Source organism: Capricornis sumatraensis, chromosome 1, assembly GCF_032405125.1.
Source record: "Capricornis sumatraensis isolate serow.1 chromosome 1, serow.2, whole genome shotgun sequence".
Taxonomy (NCBI): Eukaryota; Metazoa; Chordata; class Mammalia; order Artiodactyla; family Bovidae; genus Capricornis; species Capricornis sumatraensis.
The window spans coordinates 117243807-117264643 of record NC_091069.1 but is presented as its reverse complement, the minus strand read 5'-3'; the positions used below and the strand labels follow the sequence as shown (position 1 = coordinate 117264643).

The 20837-nt window shown below is 40.5% G+C and overlaps 1 protein-coding gene across 1 annotated transcript; it reads right to left on the bottom strand.

The window, feature by feature from the left end:
• Positions 1-434: 434 nt before the first annotated feature.
• MRPL39 (mitochondrial ribosomal protein L39) lies at positions 435-15391 on the bottom strand. Its single transcript, XM_068979251.1, has 10 exons — positions 15275-15391; positions 14299-14505; positions 12389-12528; positions 10604-10703; positions 9207-9274; positions 6936-7048; positions 5560-5625; positions 4498-4651; positions 2542-2589; positions 435-559 (listed from the first exon to the last, which is right to left on the bottom strand). Exons 1-10 carry the CDS (start codon positions 15336-15338, stop codon positions 512-514), a joined length of 1008 nt encoding a protein of 335 aa, XP_068835352.1. The 5' UTR covers positions 15339-15391; the 3' UTR covers positions 435-511.
• Positions 15392-20837: the final 5446 nt, after the last annotated feature.

Genomic DNA, 20837 nt, shown 5'->3' with positions numbered 1-20837 from the left:
CGATCCTATTTATGTTTGTAAAAGATTAACTTTCTATCTGTGCATATATGTTTAAGGGGCTTCCCTGGTGCTCAGCAGTGAAGAATCCACCTGCCAATGCAGGAGACGCAGGTTCAATCCCTGGGTCAGAGGATCCCCTGCAGGATGGCACGGCAACCCCCTCCAGTATTCTTGCCTGGGAAATCCCGTGGACAGAGGAGCCTGGCAGCTACAGTCCATGGGGCCACAAGAACCGGTTATGACTTACCAACTAAGCAACAACATATATGTTTATATATGTACAAAAAAGCCCTGAAAGTAGAAAACATGCCAAAATGCTGCATCCAGGTAGTAGAAGGGGGCAGGTTTGTGTCTATGTAAAATTCTTACTGTTTTAGCCTTCAGAGAAAGGAGACAGTAAACCAGTATAAATCTCAGGGAGAAAAAGACAGTTCATTTTATAAGCACACATAAACACACATAGAAAACTTTTATTTTAATTTACTCTACGTATTTAAATTTGAGGAGGTTACTAGGTAGATGCACTCTTCTCTGTAGGCTTAGTTTGATCTTCAGTTACCTGCAAAAACATAAACAGCTTTACTTTTCTAATAAACAGTTTTACTTTTACCGTTCACTCACCGTTTAAAATCACTGCAGTCTTTCTTTTTTAATAATCCTTTGCCTTTCTTTTTCAATAGTAATTATTATAGAAAGTTAAGTAGAAAGAAAAGAAAACTTACACAACCAAGTTCCCAATATAAATTATCAAGTAAAGTACAATTTCACTAAAACCATAATCTGAGTCATTTATCTAGGCTTCTCAAGTTTGTGATTGAATTTTTCATCTATAAAATGCAATCAACAAAGTATTTTAAATCGATCAAGTTTGTTGAAAAAAATCTAATTCTATTTTGAACACAGTACACTACAGGTTTAGTAGAATGCATATCTGTATGTTAGTATTTGTTATATGTCACTCAGGAAACAGAGCTAAACGGCATTCCTCATCACCCTACAACCTGCTCTACTTCCTGTGGCATCTATCTCAGTGAAGGGCTCCACTCAGACGCCAAGCCAGGCATAAGAGAATCCACGTCTCCCTCACCTGCGTCTGTGATCAACAGTCTTATTAATTCCACCTACGTAACTCTCACAGCCATTCTCACTGCCCTGCTTGAACTTCAAGGTCTTGTCATCTGCTAGCCCTTAGAGGGCTGCTGGCTTAAGTCACAGTTATCTTCCATGCTGGCCCCAGAATGAGCGTGTAAACAGAAAGATTTTATCAACAGGTCACTTTCTTACTCAAATTCTCCAGTTACCTCCAATCATCTTCAGGAGGGGCATGCAAATTCCACATCACAGAAGACAAGCCCCTCATATTCTATTTCCAACAGACTCATCACCCATCCCACACGTGAGTGTGCATCCAGATTCCTCTTACATTCACCATGCACTCGATTCTACCAGCCTCTTAAGACAAGCGGCTTCTGCTGGGATAAACCCACCTGCAAGCAAATCATCTGCCTGGCCCACTTCCATTCACCCTTTAAAACCAGTTTAAGAAATAACGATAGGGAATGCTCCTTAACCAACCAGTGGTTTGGCTTGGGCCCTTTTCTTTATGCCAGAGCCCCACATGCACACCTGAATTGTCTTCTTATAGGTCTAGTTATGCTGTTCAAGTAACTTCATTGAGGACAGCAAGTAGATCTTGTTCATTATTGCACCTACAGTCCCTGGCACATAACAAGGCTATGTAGTTAAATCAACGAACCATATGTTTAAGCTACTCCCTTTGTACAAGCAAAATAAACAGTGAAAGAGGAAAGTGAACAAAATAAATATTGTAAAACAGCTACTCACTGATTTCCACTAGACACTCTAGGCTACTTCTCTACTACTTACTACATTTCTTATATATTCATTTCTTCTCTAATCTAAAATGGTCATTGTTACCAACCAAAGAGACAGTTATTCCATCTATTCAAAAACACTTTCTTCTCATGAGAAAAAGAAAATTACATCATTTGTGCACAAGAACATTATAGTTAAGTGCCTAAATAGCACATTCTACCTGTAAAGTCATTACTATAGGCTAGCTGTACACATCATCATGCAAAATAATAAATATTTAATTGGGTAATGGTTTTTCAAGACATTTATATATTAAAGTGTCTACTGTCAAGGCAGCTTTAAAACATACCTGGCAAATCTTAAATATTCACTAAGTTCACAAAAAAATATAGCATAGACTTAATAAACACCATTACAGCCATAAAGAACTGTTACTGCTACACAGCAGTAAGTTTTATTTTTCTTCAAGTTCCTACAGTATCACTCCCATGTTATTAGCAAATAAAAACAGAATTGCCAAATAACTTTTCTTTTGCCAAAATACAAACGAGGTCAACAACCACAATATTGCTTTAGCTAATGAGACAACCAATTTCTTTCCTTTTCTTTTTCTTTATTATTTTGTTGTGGTCGTGGTGGTGGTTGCTTAATTCCAAGGAAAATTTCTTCATAGAAATGTACTCACACGCTGTCAAAAACACTTACCATTTTCTGAGACCTTTCCAATAATTTATTCCATATGGTAAAATGTGCCTTGAAAAGAAAAGATTTACTATGAATTAATTAAAGCAGCAAAGTTAAAATCAAAGAGGCTGAGTCTTTATATAGGTTTTAAACAAAACAAATACAGAAAACAAATACATGGAAAGTTAGGCAGTACTGATGAGGCTACGGGGTCACAAAAGTGAGTCTGAGTAGGGAAAAAAGGTACACACTATACAGGACAGCTGCTTTGCTCAGCCTTTAAGAAAAAGAGACTTAAGGACTGAACATACCATTCTTTGTCCTTAATCAGTACCACCATAGAAAGCATTCCTTCTAATGGGAAGCAAAAATCTCTCCCACTAACCCCTAATCCTTTCCTTAAATAGCCAATTTCAACATGCTATTGGTCATTGTTCAAATCATAAGCAATTACAAGGAAAGGTTCATTAATTCTTCTCATTTCTCCATAATGAACTCTACTGTATGGGAAATGAATCTTTAAAGGAGTGGATATGTGTGTATGTATAACTGATACACTTTGCTATACAGCAGAAACTAACACAACACTGTAAACCAACTATACTCTAATAAAAATTTAACACACACACACACACAAAGAACCAATTGTGATATCTCACATCGCAAAAGCAGACCTGGAAGTTTTAGATTTCTACAGAACAAGTAAAAACTGACAAAGACAATAGTAACATTATAGAACCAATTTCCTTAATACTTAACAATCATATGCAGCAGAGAATTTTCAGAATGCATAAATGAAAACGGCAAAGTGCAAAATGACCACATCAGTGTTTACTAAATCACTGAAGGTGATACTGAGGGATGTGGGTGGGTCAGGAACTATTTCAAACTGGATGAGCTGGTAAAAATCTGATAAAAGATAAAATTACTAAATACATACACGTAAACCCTTCTGGAAGAAGAGCAAAGAGTGGCATATTTCAAGGGAAAACCGTACCTGGCTGAGGCAGAATGAGCTACAATGAGAGACTTTAAGGTTTGAGTGGGATATAATGGGTGCTGGAGAAAGCAGTATGAGATGAAGTCAAAGAAAGGCAGGAGTCTCACAATGCAGGGCTTCATGAGACAAGGCGAAGGGTCAGCATTTGTTCATGAGAAGCCACTGGAAAGTTTGGGGCATAGGAATTACATGATCTGACGTGTATATTAAAAGGATCACTTTGGCTACTCATTAGAGAATGTGCTTTGGAGGCAAGAATGAAAAGCAAGGAAGGAGAATGGGGAGAAAGAGGGAGAGGATGTGGCGAGCAGTAGATGAGCTGCTGGCTGTGGATACATTCACGATGTGTTTTAAAGAGTCAACTTCCTGATGGATGGGATGGGGCCTGGCTATGAGGGAACCAGGGAATCAAGGGTTACCTCCATCAGCCAGGTAGCTGACAGTTCATTTACTGAAATGGAGGGAGCTAGGAAAGGAAGGCATGTGAGAAAAAAAAGCAAACACATAAAGAACACATATGGCAAAAATTACAAATGCTGATGAAAGAAGATTTAAATAAATGAAAAGATATACTGTATACCCCAAGACCCTGATGCTGGGAAAGACTGAGGACAGGAGAAGGGGGGCGACATAGATCCTCAAAATTAGGGAGAAGAACAGGCCAAATATAAGGCCACAGGGCACTCCAGAAGGTCCCATCAATATGTTCCCCACTGCACTCTCTTCTAAATGAATTTGAAACATTAAAAATACTATCTCAATTTGAGTTAGTTTTTTCAACTAATATTTCTTTTGTAAATTATCTGTTTACATCCTGGCTAAAATTATTTTTAATCATAAACCCAAGTTGATGAAATATTAGTGTTACATAATTTAATGAAAATTAAAATATATGTCCTTCCAATTGATATAAAAATCAACACTGGAATTACACTCACACCCAAACTGTATAACCTGAAACTTTCGGCTTTACTTACTCTTAAGTGTGCAGGTAGAGAGAGACCCTGGAATCTTCGTACAAGACTCGACTGGGTGGCTTGAATATTGTGAACCGCTGACACTTCATACTGGAAACAAATACTTGTTCTTGGAATAAGAGGGCCCTCGCTTACATCAATGAAGTCACCAAATCTGATTTGATTTTAAAAATAAACAAATTAGATCATAAAATCACATCACTTACAACAGTTTGTAAAAAAAAGTCTATTCATTCTATTTGCTGCTACATCCCTAATCAAGAACAATGCCTATGGATCAATTCGATCTGGAGTAGACCCTGACACAGCCATCTCCAGTGAAGAGACTAAAATTTTGAAAATTAAAAGTGGTGAAACTTTTTCTTCCTACAATTTTGAAGATTTGTAAGATCATTGAACATATATATGCCATCAAATGGATCCAATGTCTAAATCTGATAACCTATAACCTTGTAACAACTAATGCAACAAAATTTAGAGTTTTAGTATGTAGGCCAGGTTGTGCCCTAAGAGCAGCTTCCTAGGGGAAAAAAGTTGAGTCTGAGTCAAGAAAACATTAAGTTGAAAAAACAGATGCAGACCAGGAAGTCATTTTTGCTAACGCCCTGTCTTACCTCTCTCATCTCTGCATCAGAAAGCACACTGTGATATGACTTCCTTACATGTAACGCAAGTAGTAACTAATTCGTCAGTAATCATATTTCTATATACATATGAATATAGACTTCATGTGAATTATGATCAATTCACAACAAAGGATATTTCACCCATTTTCAAAATTAACTCTAAAAATTACATTTTTTAACAATGCTTTCCAACTTGTAAAATACAAATATAAAAGTAACAAACAGCAAAATGAGGAAGAGAAACCACAACCCTTCCTGAAGACAACAGAGCTTCCAATCACCACCATATCAAAAAACTAAACAAAGCAACAGAAAATAAAAGAACAACAAATAAAGGTACAAACTCATCTTATTCAGTTTTATACTAGTCAGGTAACAATGAAACTATACCTTCCATTCAATTAGCATAGAGGTCAATTTTTTAATCTTTATTTACCTGTGTAGCTTGACTATTCTCTCAGGGTTCTGAGATGCCTTCTCTTCTATGAAATCTACTTTGTACCTAAAGAGCAGCCAAAAAAAAAAGTTTTAATTCTAAATGTACAAAAAGGGGTTTAAAGCCACTTCCCTCTCTCTTCCTCTTCAGCCAAAGTGCTTGAAAGGGAGGGTTAAACTAGGCGCCTCCCCCTCCCGCCTCCTTTCACATCTCACCTCTTTCGGTCTGGCCACAGCCTCATATCTCCACCATAACGTTCTCACGGTACCCACAGGTGCCTCCTTGGTGCCAGTCTAGGTCCTCATTTCCACTGCTCACCTCCACTTCTCAAGGTGTTCTCTTCCACCGGCTTCTGTGGCATTCCCTACTGTAGGTACTGTGACTCTCTGGTCACCCTTCTCTCCCTGCCCTGCAAGTTCTGCCCCTCGGCTCTCTTCAGTCAAAGCACCCCCTCTGGGCTGGTTCCTTGATCTGCACAGCTTTAACTACCACTTCTGTGCTTTCATCTTCTACATCTCTGCCTGTCATCCACATACTTCTTCTGAGCCCTGAATGTATATGCAAAACACTCTGGACTTCATCAGGGTGTTCGACAAGCATCTTACATTCCCAGATACACAAAATGAACAAAAACATACCACCTCTTTTCTCACCAAACTCATTCCTGAATCCCCTAGCTTAGTAAATGACATCAACCACCGACATGTCCAAGTGAAAAAATTCTGAGATTTCCCTTATAATGGATTCTAGTTAGATTAATATTAAAATTTAGTTTATGTTCTCATAATTAGTAGAAGATAAATTGGAGGTTTTCTGAGTGAGAAAGGGAATTGAGAAGCCAGGCACAATTAAAAACGTTGGCAAAGAAAATCCATCAAATGAGTAATTCCCACAGGGAAGACTAAGATCTGGCCACGTGAACGTTTTCCTTCGGCTGTTAGCTGCTTCTGGACAGCTGGCATTCGCTGTCTTACCCTTTTCATTTGAAAAGTGGAAAGACGGGAAGGAAAGGTTGCCAAATGCAATACAGTTTAAATAAATTAAAGTTTAAATTCACAATAATACAGTTTCACACAGGCTACCCCCTTCACAGTGAAAGGAAACAAGGGGAACACACCACGATGGTAACATAAAGAGAAGAACTGGCAAAAAAAAAAAAAAAAAAAAAAGACAGTAAAACAAAGAAAGAAAAGAATCAAAAGCTGGGGAGGGGGTCATTTCTTCTCAGGGAAATGGTGAGCTGAACAAAAGTAAAAGCTAAAAAGTAAAACGTGTCCTACATACATCAAATATCAAAGTTCTTAAACACCTGAATTTTCTTCATTATATACAACTTTGAGAGGTTTATTTTTGTTTTAGAGGAAGCCAACACTTACTTATTGTGCTGAAATATTTCTAATGCCACTTTTGCTTCAACTTCCAGGGTTTCAAATGGAAGATCTTTATAAATTAAAGCACGAGCATCTTTTGTGAAAGAACGCAGGTTCTCCTTAAAAATGAAAAAAAAAGTATTAATGAAAAACAAGTACTCATCTTTTGTAACAATTTACTTAAAAACATTTCTCTATAAGGCAGATAAAACTGTATGCTTAATGTTATAAATCCAACTACAACAAAAAGCAAAAGCCAACTGGCTAGGAAAGGAAGCATTAATTTGCACCAACTGAATACTTGAACCATGAGATGTATGATTAGCAATTTCTCCCAACTCTACAAACTATAAAACTTGTAATTAACTTGTAAATAAATATCATCCTGTATTAGAAATATTAAGGATAATCCTACAAAGAAATTTTAATGAACATTTCATTTATACAGCCTTGTAAATGTTTATTAAAATAATAGTGCAAGCAGTAGAAATGCTAATAAGCAAATAGTAAGATACAAAACTTTGTTTACACTGTGAGTAAAACTAAGTTCTTTAAATAAATCCATGAGGAAAAACTTATTATGTGATTCAGAAAGTTTCAGTAGTAAATGTCATCACTGGCCATGTCTAAGACATAGCACAGAATTCAATGCTAGAAACTTCTGTTTAATGAAAACGTCTATTTAATACAATTGAAATGATTAATAATACACATTAACAATGTTTGAGATTTTAATAAAAACTATAATTGAGTTTTCACACTATAAATCATTACTAATACAGAAAAGATCAAGCACTATTACGCAAATAATTTTTGTAATAAAATTCTTTCTATAAACCTCTTATTAGACTGTTTTGAATGAAATGACTCTTCTCATTCTGAAAAGAGATAATTTCCTGCAAATACACATTCATGGTTTAATATAGCTTGAATGTAACGCTCCTCCACTTTCTCAAAGCCTTCCACCAAACCCCACAGTGCCTCCGATGAACTAGTACATTTCTTTTTTAAAGTTTTATCTTGGGAAAAAAAAGGAAAAAAGCAGCAAGTTTCACAGACAATGAGAGTTAAATTTTGACCACCTTAGTTTTTATTTAACTTCAGTAAAAGGAGAATCTTGACAGACTTGGAAAAAAGAAATATACTGGCATGAGTTCACAGATGAAGAAACCATTCTTACCCCTCCCTGGCCCTCTCCCCATCTCTCTCAACACCTTTCTTCCCTCTCTCTCTTTCTTCCTTCCTGTTTCTCTCCTGTCTCCCTTCTGATATTAAGCAATAAGGGCAAGATTATTTAAGAAATAACTTTTAAAGCCAACATTTGGAGTCAGCAACTCTGAAATTCTTGCTTTTAGAAACTATTTCACTAAACTTAAGATGCACCACTGAGAAAAGACATTACCAGAGGGAACTTTCCCACCAAGAAATTGAACTGGGGTCTCCTGCATTGCTTTGCATTTACCAGCTGAGCTACCAGGCAACGCCACAGGTATCTATCATTTTCTTCAACTAAAAAAAGTTTAAGAAAAGTTATAGAAACAAACAAAAGACATATTTGTTTTAGAGATATTAAACTGTGAAAACAATGGACATAGTGAAACTGATAAAGTGGTACACTACACTGCCTCCCCTTTCCTGACTTCCAAACTCCCAGTGTAGGACATACAGTTTTGCTTAATTAGGCATCTGTCCGTTCTCCCCAGTCATAACTAAGTCACTAGGTTTAACTTTCAAAAGCCATCAGCAGCCCCTACTCACACAGCATCTGACGCAGATCCACTCTGTTAGCCAGGCTCCTGCCGCTCCCGAGTCCCAGAGCAACACAGCATCGTTGCCCTCATTAAGAAGGCAGCCCATTCCAGGACAGGCTAGTTTGTTGCTATGTAGTCTGCTGCTGTTTGGGTTAGCTTTCTCTAAGTCTGATGTTTTTTAACTCACACCCCGTCCCCAACCACCACCACCACTCTCAATGTAATCCTTGTTTATTGGAAGAACTTGGCATGCAATAGGCTTTAACGGGTTTAGAGTAGTGATTTTCAAAGTGTGCTCTGGGGATCCAAGAGAGTTAAGCTGCTATATTTTATATTCTGGGCACCATGCTGCAGTGAATACCCTCAACCATATACCTCTGTCTTAAATACACTTACGAAAAAAAAAAAGATTGAATGACTGATCTTTTAAACATTCTCAACACAGAGTATCATTCAACAATACTAACACAGGAATCATTCTAACAAAGAAAGGCACAGACTCTAATACTCTAAAGAGCAGGCTTACTTTTGTTGGCAACCACTCATCAAGTCTCTTATCCAAAACAACATCATAGCAGAAGGCTCCAGCAATTACTGTGAACCCAACCAAAATAAAAAAGCAAAGTTATCTGTTAGGGTATGAAGTTACTAATTTAACACAAATGAATATTTAGATCCTAACGTGAAGAGTGGACAATCTCTCCCAACACTACAAATTATAAAACTGTTACCATTACTCCAGCTGCCTGTCAGACCTCTACCAACTCTAACATCAAATTATCTCACCTTTTTGTTAACCCAATATCACCAGTATTTTTTAACCATTCACATTTTCTTCAGGAATATTATCACCACAGAGATTTCTCTGATGATCAAAACAGTTACTAGACATAAAAATTCCTAAAGAATAAAATATTTAACAAGTAGGTGAATAACCAAATGGATATGAAATGTTTAATTTTTTAGTATCTTTTAATAAAGATTAGTTTTTTGTTGTTTTTTTAGAATCATTTATTGCTGAATCAAATATTTTTTGGCATATAAACTTCTACCTTTAAAAAAAAAATACAAATGTGATCCTACCACATGAAAGAATATGAACTCTTCCACCTCCCAAAACTGGTGCTCCCCTCCAGTGTTAGGGTTATTTCTGGTGAAATGGTACCACCTAAACAGAGTTTTCTATAGAAGTCTACTTATACTCAAATCTCCTCCTTCACACATTGTTTGGAAATAAATACTTTAAATGATAATAAATAAATACTGACACAGTATAGTTACACGAAATGCATATTCAAGAGAAACAATCTCCTCTAGTTCTATTATGTTAATAACTGAATTTTAATAAACGGAATATGACAGCAATAAGATGAATTCTGTTACCTATAATGAATGGAATGTACATATAATGGGAATTTACATTAGATTAAATTAGAAAAAATGAAAGTGTCAGTTGCTCAATCATGTCCGACTCTGGGACCCTATGAAATGTGGCCAATCAGGCTCCTCTGTAGATGGAATTCTCCAGGCAATACTGGAGGAGGCTGCCATTTCCTTTTCCAGAGGATCTTCCCGACCCAGGGATCGAACCTGGGTCTCCTGAGTTGCAGGAGAATTATCATCTGAGCCACCAGGGAATCCCAGATTAAATTAGAAGTGAGTTCTATACAATAGGCTTCCTTGGTGGCTCAGAGGTAAAAGCCTCTGCCTGCAATGCAGGAGACTCAGATTTGATCCTTGGGTCAGGAAAATTTCCTGGAAAAGGAAATGGCAACCCACTCGAGTACTCTTGCCTGGAAGGGGTCGCAAAGAGTCAGACACGACTAAGCATCACTTTCTATATGACATTAAACATAGGTACCAAAATATTCAGATACAAAAAGTAGACCTGTATGTGTTTATTTGCTTCTATGTATACATCACCTGGAACTTCTGGGGCTCTGACCAAATGGACCACATATTCATCTTTGAATGCCCTCTCTATCACACAGCCCATTATCATGGCACAAGAACGCCAATAAGCCTAGAAAAATAAAATATACACAAACATAATAATACTAAGATTTACTAATATTTCTTCAAAATAACCATCACAGAGTCAGAAAGAGAAACACCAGTACTGCAGCCCACCCGCCCGTCGGCAGCTCTGCACTGGCACTCCTATAAGGGGGCACATGACTTTCCTAAGCGCTTCACACCTGCGGACGAGAGTGGGCTCACAGAGACTCCAGAATGTGCTCCACACAATCACAGAGATACACTAAAAACAGACAGAAATTCAGGCCTTGAAGGCCAGCAAGATGCTCTTTTTCATCTACCTGAATTTATTGTTTCTAATGTCTGAGGAATTCAAAATCAGTGCCTAGGTTCAAATCCAGGCTCAGCCACTTCCTAAACTGGTAACTTTGGTCAAGCTATTGCATCTCTTTGCCTCAGTTTATTTATCTGTAAAATGAGGATAACAGTACATTTTATGGGATTTTTTTTTAATGAGGATTAAATGAGTTAATACCTGTGAATCACTTAAAACAGTGTCTGATAGACAATAAATGTTTCACGTTAGCTACTTTAATTATCATGTTTATCATTTCCTTCTTTAAATTATTTCATTTCACAAATACTTATTAAACACCTACTATATGTAAGTCAAGGACAAGATCCAATAAGGGTCATGATCCCTGTCTGTGCAGAGCCAAGAATCCAATGCATTCAACAGCTCATATTACAAGGGAAAATCAAAATACTGTGTCGAGAGACGCTACGCAACTGTTTTGAGACCCAGAAGAGGGATTCATCTGACAAGAAGACACTGAGAAGGTTCCACAGAGCAGATTACATTTTAACTTAACTATGAAAGATAAACAGGATTTTAACAGGGAGGAAAGAGAATACTCAAATCAAGGAGGACAACAGAGCAGAAACGATTATTGTCCAAGTCCTCCAGTGTGGCTGGAGCAGAGAGGAAGTGGAAAGATGCTGCGGAAACTAAAGTTCAAAGAGCAGGTGGGGGTCAGAGAAGGGTCCACGCAAGGCCAGGAAAGTTACATGAAAGGTTATCACGTAAGCAAGTGCTTTAGGGATCAGTCACAACATCCAACAAAACTTTTGCAAGACTATTAAGGAAGACTTTCAGACAAAAAAGGGAGGGAGGGAGAGAAGTTAAAAAGTTATTGAAATAATATAGAACAGATGGTCAAAGGCAAGAAAAAAATTACTGCAATATACAGGGTGATTAATAAAACTAAGCTGAACAAATATATGAATGTGAAAGACACATCATATAGTTTTCTCAAACCAAAATACAGATATGAATGCCACTGAGGATTTCTGAGCTATGAAAATGCCTTATCTACCAGTTAAAACCCTGATTTCAGTACAACATTTGACTTTGGGCATATTTAACTCCATAGGAGCTTCCCCAGTGGTTCAGCAGTAAAGAATCTGCCAGCAAAGCAAGAGATTTGGGTTTGATCCCTGGGTTAGGAAGATGCCCTGGAGAAGGGCATAGCAACCCATTCCACTACTCTTGCCTGGAGACTCCTGTGGACAGAGGAGCCTGATAGGCTACAGTCCATGGGGTCACAAAGAGTCGAACAGGACCAAGGCAACGTAGCACAGTACAAGCATACTCCAAAGTAAACAGATTTTAATAAAAGGGGGAAGAAAAACTAGGGGGATGAGGACAAAAGAATGCAGAGGCAGAAATACCTTATTGACTTCTCCTGGATCATCATCTTTGAAAGTTAGAAATTTAATTTCACAGGACTTGGTCAAAGGTTTATACATGTCCCAAGGCTGTCCATCCACGAGAGCCAGAATAGACTTCCTGCAGTACCACTCACTTAAATCTAAGAATTCAGAACAGATTGAAGATTTAACTCTAACAAAACCCACGTGAAAAGTTACATGTTTAAGTGCTACGTTAAGAAATAAAAAGACAGAAAGGCAAGATTTGGCAGGCTATCTTTTATGAGGGGAAAAAAATATTTGTAGCTAATAAAAAATAATTTCCAACACACTCAGTGTATTGTTAATTATTAACAAAATTACCCAAGCAAAAATCATTAAGGCTAAGTGTAACCTGAAATTAATCTGTTAATTAAGTAATAAAATAATCTGCCAAGAGCTACACTTAAATATTCAGAGAGCAGCATCATGAATATATCTGGATATATGCACACACAGCATAGAAGGGAAAATATAAAAATATACATCCACAGTAAGTCTGTTCTAGAGGGGTTTGGGGCCTTCCTTCCAAATCATCTCTTACTTCCCTAACATGGACTCTTAAATTAAATACAACAGTTATCAGTTTTTAGTAATCAGTATGAATTCACACATAAGCAGATCAGCTCTGGTCTGTTATATGACTCCAGAATGCAACTTCATCCCTGATTAGATGTTTTTTGAGTACAAAGATATTCACAGAAGTGGTCCAACCATAGCGTCTCAATAAGCTCCCTAATGCAGGGATCATGCCTATTTTTGCTCACTCAATTTATCTAGAGCCTAGCACCAGACCTGAAATATGACAGGTAGTCAATAAAGAAAAAAGAAAAGATTAAAAAAAAAAAAAACAGGTACTGAACGACTGACAGTATGAGAGAGAAGCAAGTCTGAGGGCAGGGGTTATGCTGGAAGTGTTCAGAGGCTCCATCTCTACATGTGAAATGTGTAAAACCGCTTAAGGGCCTTGTCTTAGCCTCCTCTGTATTCCTAATACCTATCCTACAGCAGAGGTTCCGTAAGTGCTCGCCAAACAAGGAAGCAACTGTAAGTACTAATTCAAGTGCCAAAGTAAAGGAAGATTGAGAGTTCACACTCTGTAGGTCACCTTAAGCTTTTAACTAACATTAATTACTCAAATGGAATCATCGCTAAGTTTTCCAAGAGCCTGAACAATGCAGATAGTCATATTCGAATGAGCATGCAACACTTACAAATCGACTTTTCGTTCTTTCGGAATTTAAACATTACCAGTTCTATCAAAGTTACTACAAAAGAATTTTGATTGAAAATAATACAGAGGCCCTGCTCCCTTAATTTCCAAACCAGATCACACACACAAGGCATTATCATCTTCTTTAATATATGAACATAAGAAGCATTTTTACCCCAATCACACTCACGCCATGCACTCACATATTTACTACAAATAAGGACACAACACACACACAAGGCAAGCAGTGAGCTCATAAAAGGGTTAAGTCGGATATAAAAGAGCAGGAAAGGAAAAGAAGGCCAAAAAAACAGCTGATCATCTGAGGTCAGGGCAGTCCCTCTGTCTCAAAATCCTCTAAGGGGACACACATGGGAACTACCCTCATTACACCAAGAGTGTCTCTAAAAATGGCAAGCACAAGAGTAGTTATACTTTCAGATCTGCCACGATGACAGCACTCTAAACTCAGCCAGATTCAAGCAAGTCCCAGGACAACCTGTGCATCAGAATACCCACCCGACCCCTAGCATTCTCAACAGCTAAGTCAACAGTGAACACACAGGAAGAAGCTAGATACTGGGGAGTTCAGGGAGCAATTACATCTTGTCTCCTCTGCACCAGTTTTTCCCCTTTCTTATTTAAAATCATCAAAATGGGACCCTGATCCGTTACTTACGCATGGCACAGCTATAAGGAGTGGAAACGTTTTTATTCAACACAAAGATAGTGCCAGGGTCAGTTTTACCAACGTGCTTCACTTCAATCTTCTCAGTTCGGGGAGTTAGTGACAGCTGCCTGTTTTTCTCTTTGTTAAAGAGATCATTCTGCATTTGTATCAGTTCGGTCGGTGACAGCTGAGAAGCAGGTGATGTGGCCACAGACCCTATGAGGAAGTTACAATAAATGTGAATACACCCTGCAGCCGCCCTGTTCCACTCCTGCCATCGCCCTCCTCCAGCCGGGAAAGAATAGAAGGCAAAGGAGTTTTCAATGCTATTTGCCGAAATGAGCTCAGAGGTCCACTTTGTTGCAACAATATTAATTAAAACGCCAACGCAAGAGAATCGCAGCCTGGCCAGATCCGCGCTTTTATTTCCACCTTGCTTTGACCATCAGATCTCCACTTGTCACCAGTTTTCTCCGTCGAATTCCAATCTGTGCTTTACAAACAATAAGGAGCAAGAAAAAGGTAACCAGGAAGTGGAGTCAAAAACCAGACCAGTCAAGGCAAAGTTGAGCAAAGTTTGTCGCTTTGAAAAGGTCTTGGCGACAAGAAAGCTCCAAGAGACTGAAGGTCCCACGCCAAATCGCTCCATACCTAGAGGAAGAAAGGCTGTTTTGTTTTTTGGTTTTTTCCGAAACCCCAAAACAGCTGATTTGGCAAGGGGTGCACGAGTTCAATGGGAAAACAAGGGCACGTGTGCACCAGGACGTGGTCTCCCTCTCAGGGGGCGCCCCAAGCTTCTCCAACGGCCCTTCCCTTCAGCTCCCCGAGATTTGGACCCCAAGGCCGGGAGAGGCGGCAGATTTAAACACCCGCCTCCGCCCCCTCAGCTCCGCGGGACTCCCCCCTAGGACCCGCTTGGGTTCAGCCTGAACAGACACCGTCCTCTAAGCCTCCCTCCTCGTCCGCACGGCCGCTGATAACTCACTCCAGGCAGCCCCGCCACTGGGGGCGGCCCGCCAGAGCCGCAGCCCCCAGACCACCACCGCCATTGCCTCCTCCGCGGCGGTAGGAACCTCCGCGCGCAGGTCCTCCTCCGTCCTCTTCCCCGGAAACTCCGAGCGCGCACTCTGGGTTCCGCCCGACAGTTTCGTTCCGGGCCCGGCTCTCGGACGGCAACCGCCGCTAGGGGGCGCGCTCAAGCCTCGCTGCGAGTCAATCGCCGGAGGTCCGGCTTCTGGATCCGGGTTTGTCCCGGGAGCGCGGAGAGTGATTCGGGGACCCTGGGCGCCGCAGGAGGGACAAACGTCTGGTTTGGAGCCGCAGACCCCAACACGTGCTGCCAACCTCCGTCCGCCGCGGGCTCGAGCCTAGCTGGCTGGAGAAACCCTTAGTGCTCACAAAACATGTTTCTGGGGAGAAAAATCGAGGAAAGGTGGCTTCTGTTTACTCTTGCTTTCATGCAGCCCGCCTGACAACGGCGATGGCATCCTCTGCTGTGGCTTAACTCTCGGTTTCGCAAGGCTTAGTTTTTAGGGTGATTTGAGCGGGTCTGCACCCGGCTTCTCTTTGTTGTTTTCAGTCGCTAAGTCGTGTCCTACTCTTTGCGACGCCATGGACTGTGCAGCTCGCCAGGCCTCCCTGTCCTTCACCATCTCAGGGAGTTTGCTTAAACTCATGTGCATTGAGTCAGTGATGCCATCCAACCATCTTGTCTTCTGTCGTGCCCTTCTCCTCTGACCTTCGATATTTCCCAGCATCAGGGTCTTTTCTAGTGAGTTGGCTCTTTGCATCAAGTGGCCAAAGTAGTGGAGCTGCAGCTTCAGCATCAGTCCTTTCAATGAATATTCAGAGTTGATTTCCTTAGAATTGACTTCTTTGATCCCCTTGCTATCCAAGGGACTCTCCAGAGTCTTCAACACCACAATTCAAAAGAATCAATTCTTCAGCACTCAGCCTGCTTTATGGTCCAACTCTCACATCTGTACATGACTACTGGAAGAACCATAGCTTTGACTATACAGACCTTTGTCTGCAAGGCTTTTGCCTATATTTAGCCAAGGAAATGGCAACCCACTCCAGTGTTCTTGCCTGGAGAATCCCAGGGACAGGGGAGCCTAGTGGGCTGGCGTCTCTGGGGTCGCACAGAGCCGGACACGACTAAAGCGACTTAGCAGCAGCAGCCAATAGTAATACAGACCTCTAGATGAGTGATCACACCATCGTGATTATCTGGGTCGTGAAGATCTTTTTTGTACAGTTCTTCTGTGTATTCTTGCCACCTCTTCTTAATATCTTCTGCTTCTGTTAGGTCCAGACCATTTCTGTCCTTTATCAAGACCATCTTTGCATGAAATGTTTTCTTGGTATCTCTAATTTTCTTGAAGAGATCTCTAGTCTTTCCCATTCTGTTGTTTTCCTCTCTTTCTTTGCATTGATCACTGAAGAAGGCTTTCTTATCTCTTCTTGCTATTCTTTGGAACTCTGCATTCAGGTGCTTATATCTTTCCTTTTCTCCTTTGTTTTTTTGCCGCTCTTCTCTTCACAGCTATTTGTAAGGCCTTCCCAGACAGCCATTTTGCTTTTTGGCATTTCTTTTCCATGGGGATGGTCTTGATCCCTGTCTCCTGTACAATGTCATGAACCTCAGTCCATAGTTTATCAGGCACTCTATCTATCAGATCTAGGCCCTTAAATCTATTTCTCACTTCCACTGTATAATCATAAGGAATTTGGTTTAGGTCATACCTGAATGGTCTAGTGGTTTTCCTACTTCCTTCAATTTAAGTCTGAATTTGGCAATAAGGGGTTCATGATCTGAGCCACAGTCAGCTCCTGGTCTTGTTTTTGTTGACTGTATAGAGCTTCTCCATCTTTGGCTGCAAAGAATATAATCAATCTGATTTCGGTCTTGACCATCTGGTGATGTCCATGTGGAGAGTCTTCTCTTGTGTTGTTGGAAGAGGGTCTTTGCTATGACTAGTGCATTTTCTTGGCAAATCTCTATTAGTCTTTGCCCTGCTTCATTCCGCATTCCAAGGCCAAATTTGCCTTGTTACCCCAGGTGTTTCTTGACTTCCTACTTTTGCATTCCAGTCCCCTATAATGAAAAGAACATCTGTTTTGGGTGTTAGTTCTAAAAGGTCTTATAGGTCTTCATAGAACCATTCAACTTCAGCTTCTTCAGCGTTACTGGTTGGGGAACAGACTTGGATTACTGTGATACTGAATGGTTTGCCTTGGAAACGAACAGAGATCACTCTGCCGTTTTTGAGATTGCATCCAAGTACTGCATTTCAGACTTTTGTTGACCATGATGGCTACTCCATTTCTTCTGAGGGATTCCTGCCCTCAGTAGTAGATATAATGGTCGTCTGAGTTAAATTCACCCATTCCAGTCCATTTTAGTTCGCTGATTCCTAGAATGTTGACGTTCACTCTTGCCATCTCTTGTTTGACCACTTCCAATTTGCCTCGATTCATGGACCTGACATTCCAGATTCCTATGCAATATTGCTGTTTACAGCATCGGACCTTGCTTCTATCACCAGTCACATCCACAGCTGGGTATTGTTTTTGCTTTGGCTCCATCCCTTCATTCTTTCTGGAGTTATTTCTCCACTGATCTCCAGCAGCATGTTGGGCATCTACTGACCTGGGGAGTTCCTCTTTCAGTATCCTATCATTTTGCCTTTTCATACTGTTCATAAGAAACACAAGCTGGAATCAAGATTGCCGGGAGAAATATCAATAACCTCAGATATGCAGATGACACCACCCTTATGGCAGAAAGTGAAGAGGAGCTAAAAAGCCTCTTGATGAAAGTGAAAGAGGAGAGTGAAAAAGTTGGCTTAAAGCTCAACATTCAGAAAACAAAGATCATGGCATCCGGTCCCATCACTTCATGGGAAATAGATGAGGAAACAGTAGAAACAGTGTCTGACTTTATTTTCGGGGGCTCCAAAATCACTGCAGATGGTGATTGCAGCCATGAAATTAAAAGACGCTTATTCCTTGGAAGAAAAGTTATGACCAACCTAGATAGTATATTCAAAAGCAGAGACATTACTTTGCCGACTAAGGTCCGTCTAGTCAAGACTATCGTTTTTCCTGTGGTCATGTATGGATGTGAGAGTTGGACTGTGAAGAAGGCTGAGCGCTGAAGAATTGATGCTTTTGAACTGTGGTGATGGAGAAGACTCTTGAGAGTCCCTTGGACTGCAAGGAGATCCAACCAGTCCATTCTGAAGGAGATCAACCCTGGGATTTCTTTGGAAGGAATGATGCTAAAGCTGAAGCTCCAGTACTTTGTCCACCTCATGTGAAGAGTTGACTCATTGGAAAAGACTCTGATGCTGGGAGGGATTGGGGGCAGGAGGAGAAGGGGATGACAGAGAATGAGATGGCTGGATGGCATCACTGACTCGATGGACATGAGTCTGAGTGAACTCTGGGAGTTGGTGATGGACAGGGAGGCCTGGCGTGCTGAGATTCATGGGGTCGCAAAAAGTCAGACATGACTGAGCGACTGAACTGAATATAGACCTCAAAATACCTCCTGTTGACTTGGAGGGAATTTTGTAATCCATAGAGTGCTTTACAAATTATCTAGACTAGTTTATATACTATATAGCTCCTGCTACTAAGTCACTTCAGTCATGTCCGACTCTGAGACCCCATAGACATCAGCCCACCAGGCTCCCCCATCCCTGGGATTCTCCAGGCAAGAACACTGGAGTGGGTTGCCATTTCCTTCTCTAATGCATTCATGCGTGCTAAGTCACTTCAGTTTTTGTCCGACTCCGTGTGACAGCATGGACAGCAGCCCATCGGGCTCCTCTGTCCAAGGGATTTTCCAGGCAAGAATACTGGAACGGGTAGCCATTTCCTTCTCCCGTACTATATAGAGAGCATGGTAAAAGGGCATGGTAAAAGGAACCCATGTTAAAGGGTGGAATTTTTGTCTCCTGTTCACTGATGAACCCTAAGTGCCCAGAATGCTGGGTGGCACACAATGGGTGCTCAGTGTATATTTGCTGAATGAATTGATGCGCTTGCCTTCAGGGTAGTGTCTGATTCCCTTGTCGCACTAAGATGTTGCTGCTGTTGAAGTAAGCCTTCTGGAGGTGAAGTATGGAAATGCTGTTATTCAAAGTTGTTCCCTGCTACGGCTTCTTTTAAATCGTGTAAATTAACAACCCGCTCCACAGTCTTGCCTGGAGAATTCCATGGACAGAAGAGCCTGGTGGAGTTCAGTCCATGGAGTCTCAAAAAGCGACTGAGCGACTAGCACTGACTTCACTAACAAATTCACGCCACGCATTTTCCCCATCTGCTCCTTGACTTGCTATTGAAACATCCCACCACCAGATGGCGGTACTGACTAAGGAACAGATGGCGCCATAAGGCTCCTTCATGTGGGGGAAATTGGGCGGTGGTCACAAGGTACAAAGTTGTAAGATAAGTAGGTACTGGGGATGTAATGTGTACATGACGGCTGTAATCAACAATGCTATACGGTGTATTTGAAAGTTTCCAAAAGAGGAAATTCTTAAAGTCCTCATCACAAGGGAAACCTTTGTTTTTGAAACTATATGAGGTGATGGATGTTAACTAAACATTGTGGTAATTATTTTGTAGTAATCATTTCTTATTTAAATGCAGTTGTTCCATTGAGAGCATTTAAAGAGAAGGTGCCTTTCTGTCTTGATAGTGTTAATTTCATCCTAGGTAACTAAAAGGTTAGAAATAGTGTAATTTTTTGCTTTCTAATATTCTCACATTTCATCTTAAGAGTAAAACTAATCACTGATTAGAAGGAAATTCTTACGTTAGCCGTATAGGAAAGCATATAAGAGGCTTTCCTTATGTTCTAGAAAATGGATGCTCTCTTAGCTCCTGTGATCATTTGGAAGGGGAGGGAAGAGAGTTTCTTTTTAGAGACTAATTACTCTCATTTTAGGGAGAAGGAAATGGCAACCCACTCCAGTATTCTTGCCTGGAGAATCCTGTGGACAGAGGAGCCTGGAAGGCTGCTGTCCATAGGGTCGCACAGAGTCGGACATGACTGAAGAGACTTAGGATAGCATGGCAATCATTTTGCATTACATATACATATATTGAATCACTATGTGGTGTTGGAGAAGACTCTTAAGAGTCCATTAGACTGCAAGGAGATCCAACCAGTCCATTCTGAAGGAGATCAGCCCTGGGATTTCTTTGGAAGGAATGATGCTAAAGCTGAAACTCCAGTACTTTGGTCACCTCATGAGAAGAGTTGACTCATTGGAAAAGACTTTGATGCTGGGAGGGATTGAGGGCAGGAGGAGAAGGGGACGACCAAGGATGAGATGGCTGGATGGCATCACTGACTCGATGGACGTGAGTCTGAGTGAACTCCGGGAGTTGGTGATGGACAGGGAGGCCTGGCGTGCTGCGATTCATGGGGTCGCAAAGAGTCAGACACGACTGAGTGGCTGAACTGAACTGATGCTGCACACTTTAAACAGTGCTGTACATTAGCTGAAAGAAAAAAACTACTCTGTTCCTTG

Coding starts and splice junctions, on each gene's coding strand:
- MRPL39 (XM_068979251.1), bottom strand. CDS start 15,338: ATGGCGGTGGTGGTCTGGGGGCTGCGGCTCTGGCGGGCCGCCCCCAGT. Junction 10,704..12,388: donor ATCCAGGAGAAGTCAATAAG/GTATTTCTGCCT, acceptor TTATTTTTCTAG/GCTTATTGGCGTTCTTGTGC. Junction 4,652..5,559: donor AGAATAGTCAAGCTACACAG/GTAAATAAAGAT, acceptor AAATCAAATCAG/ATTTGGTGACTTCATTGATG.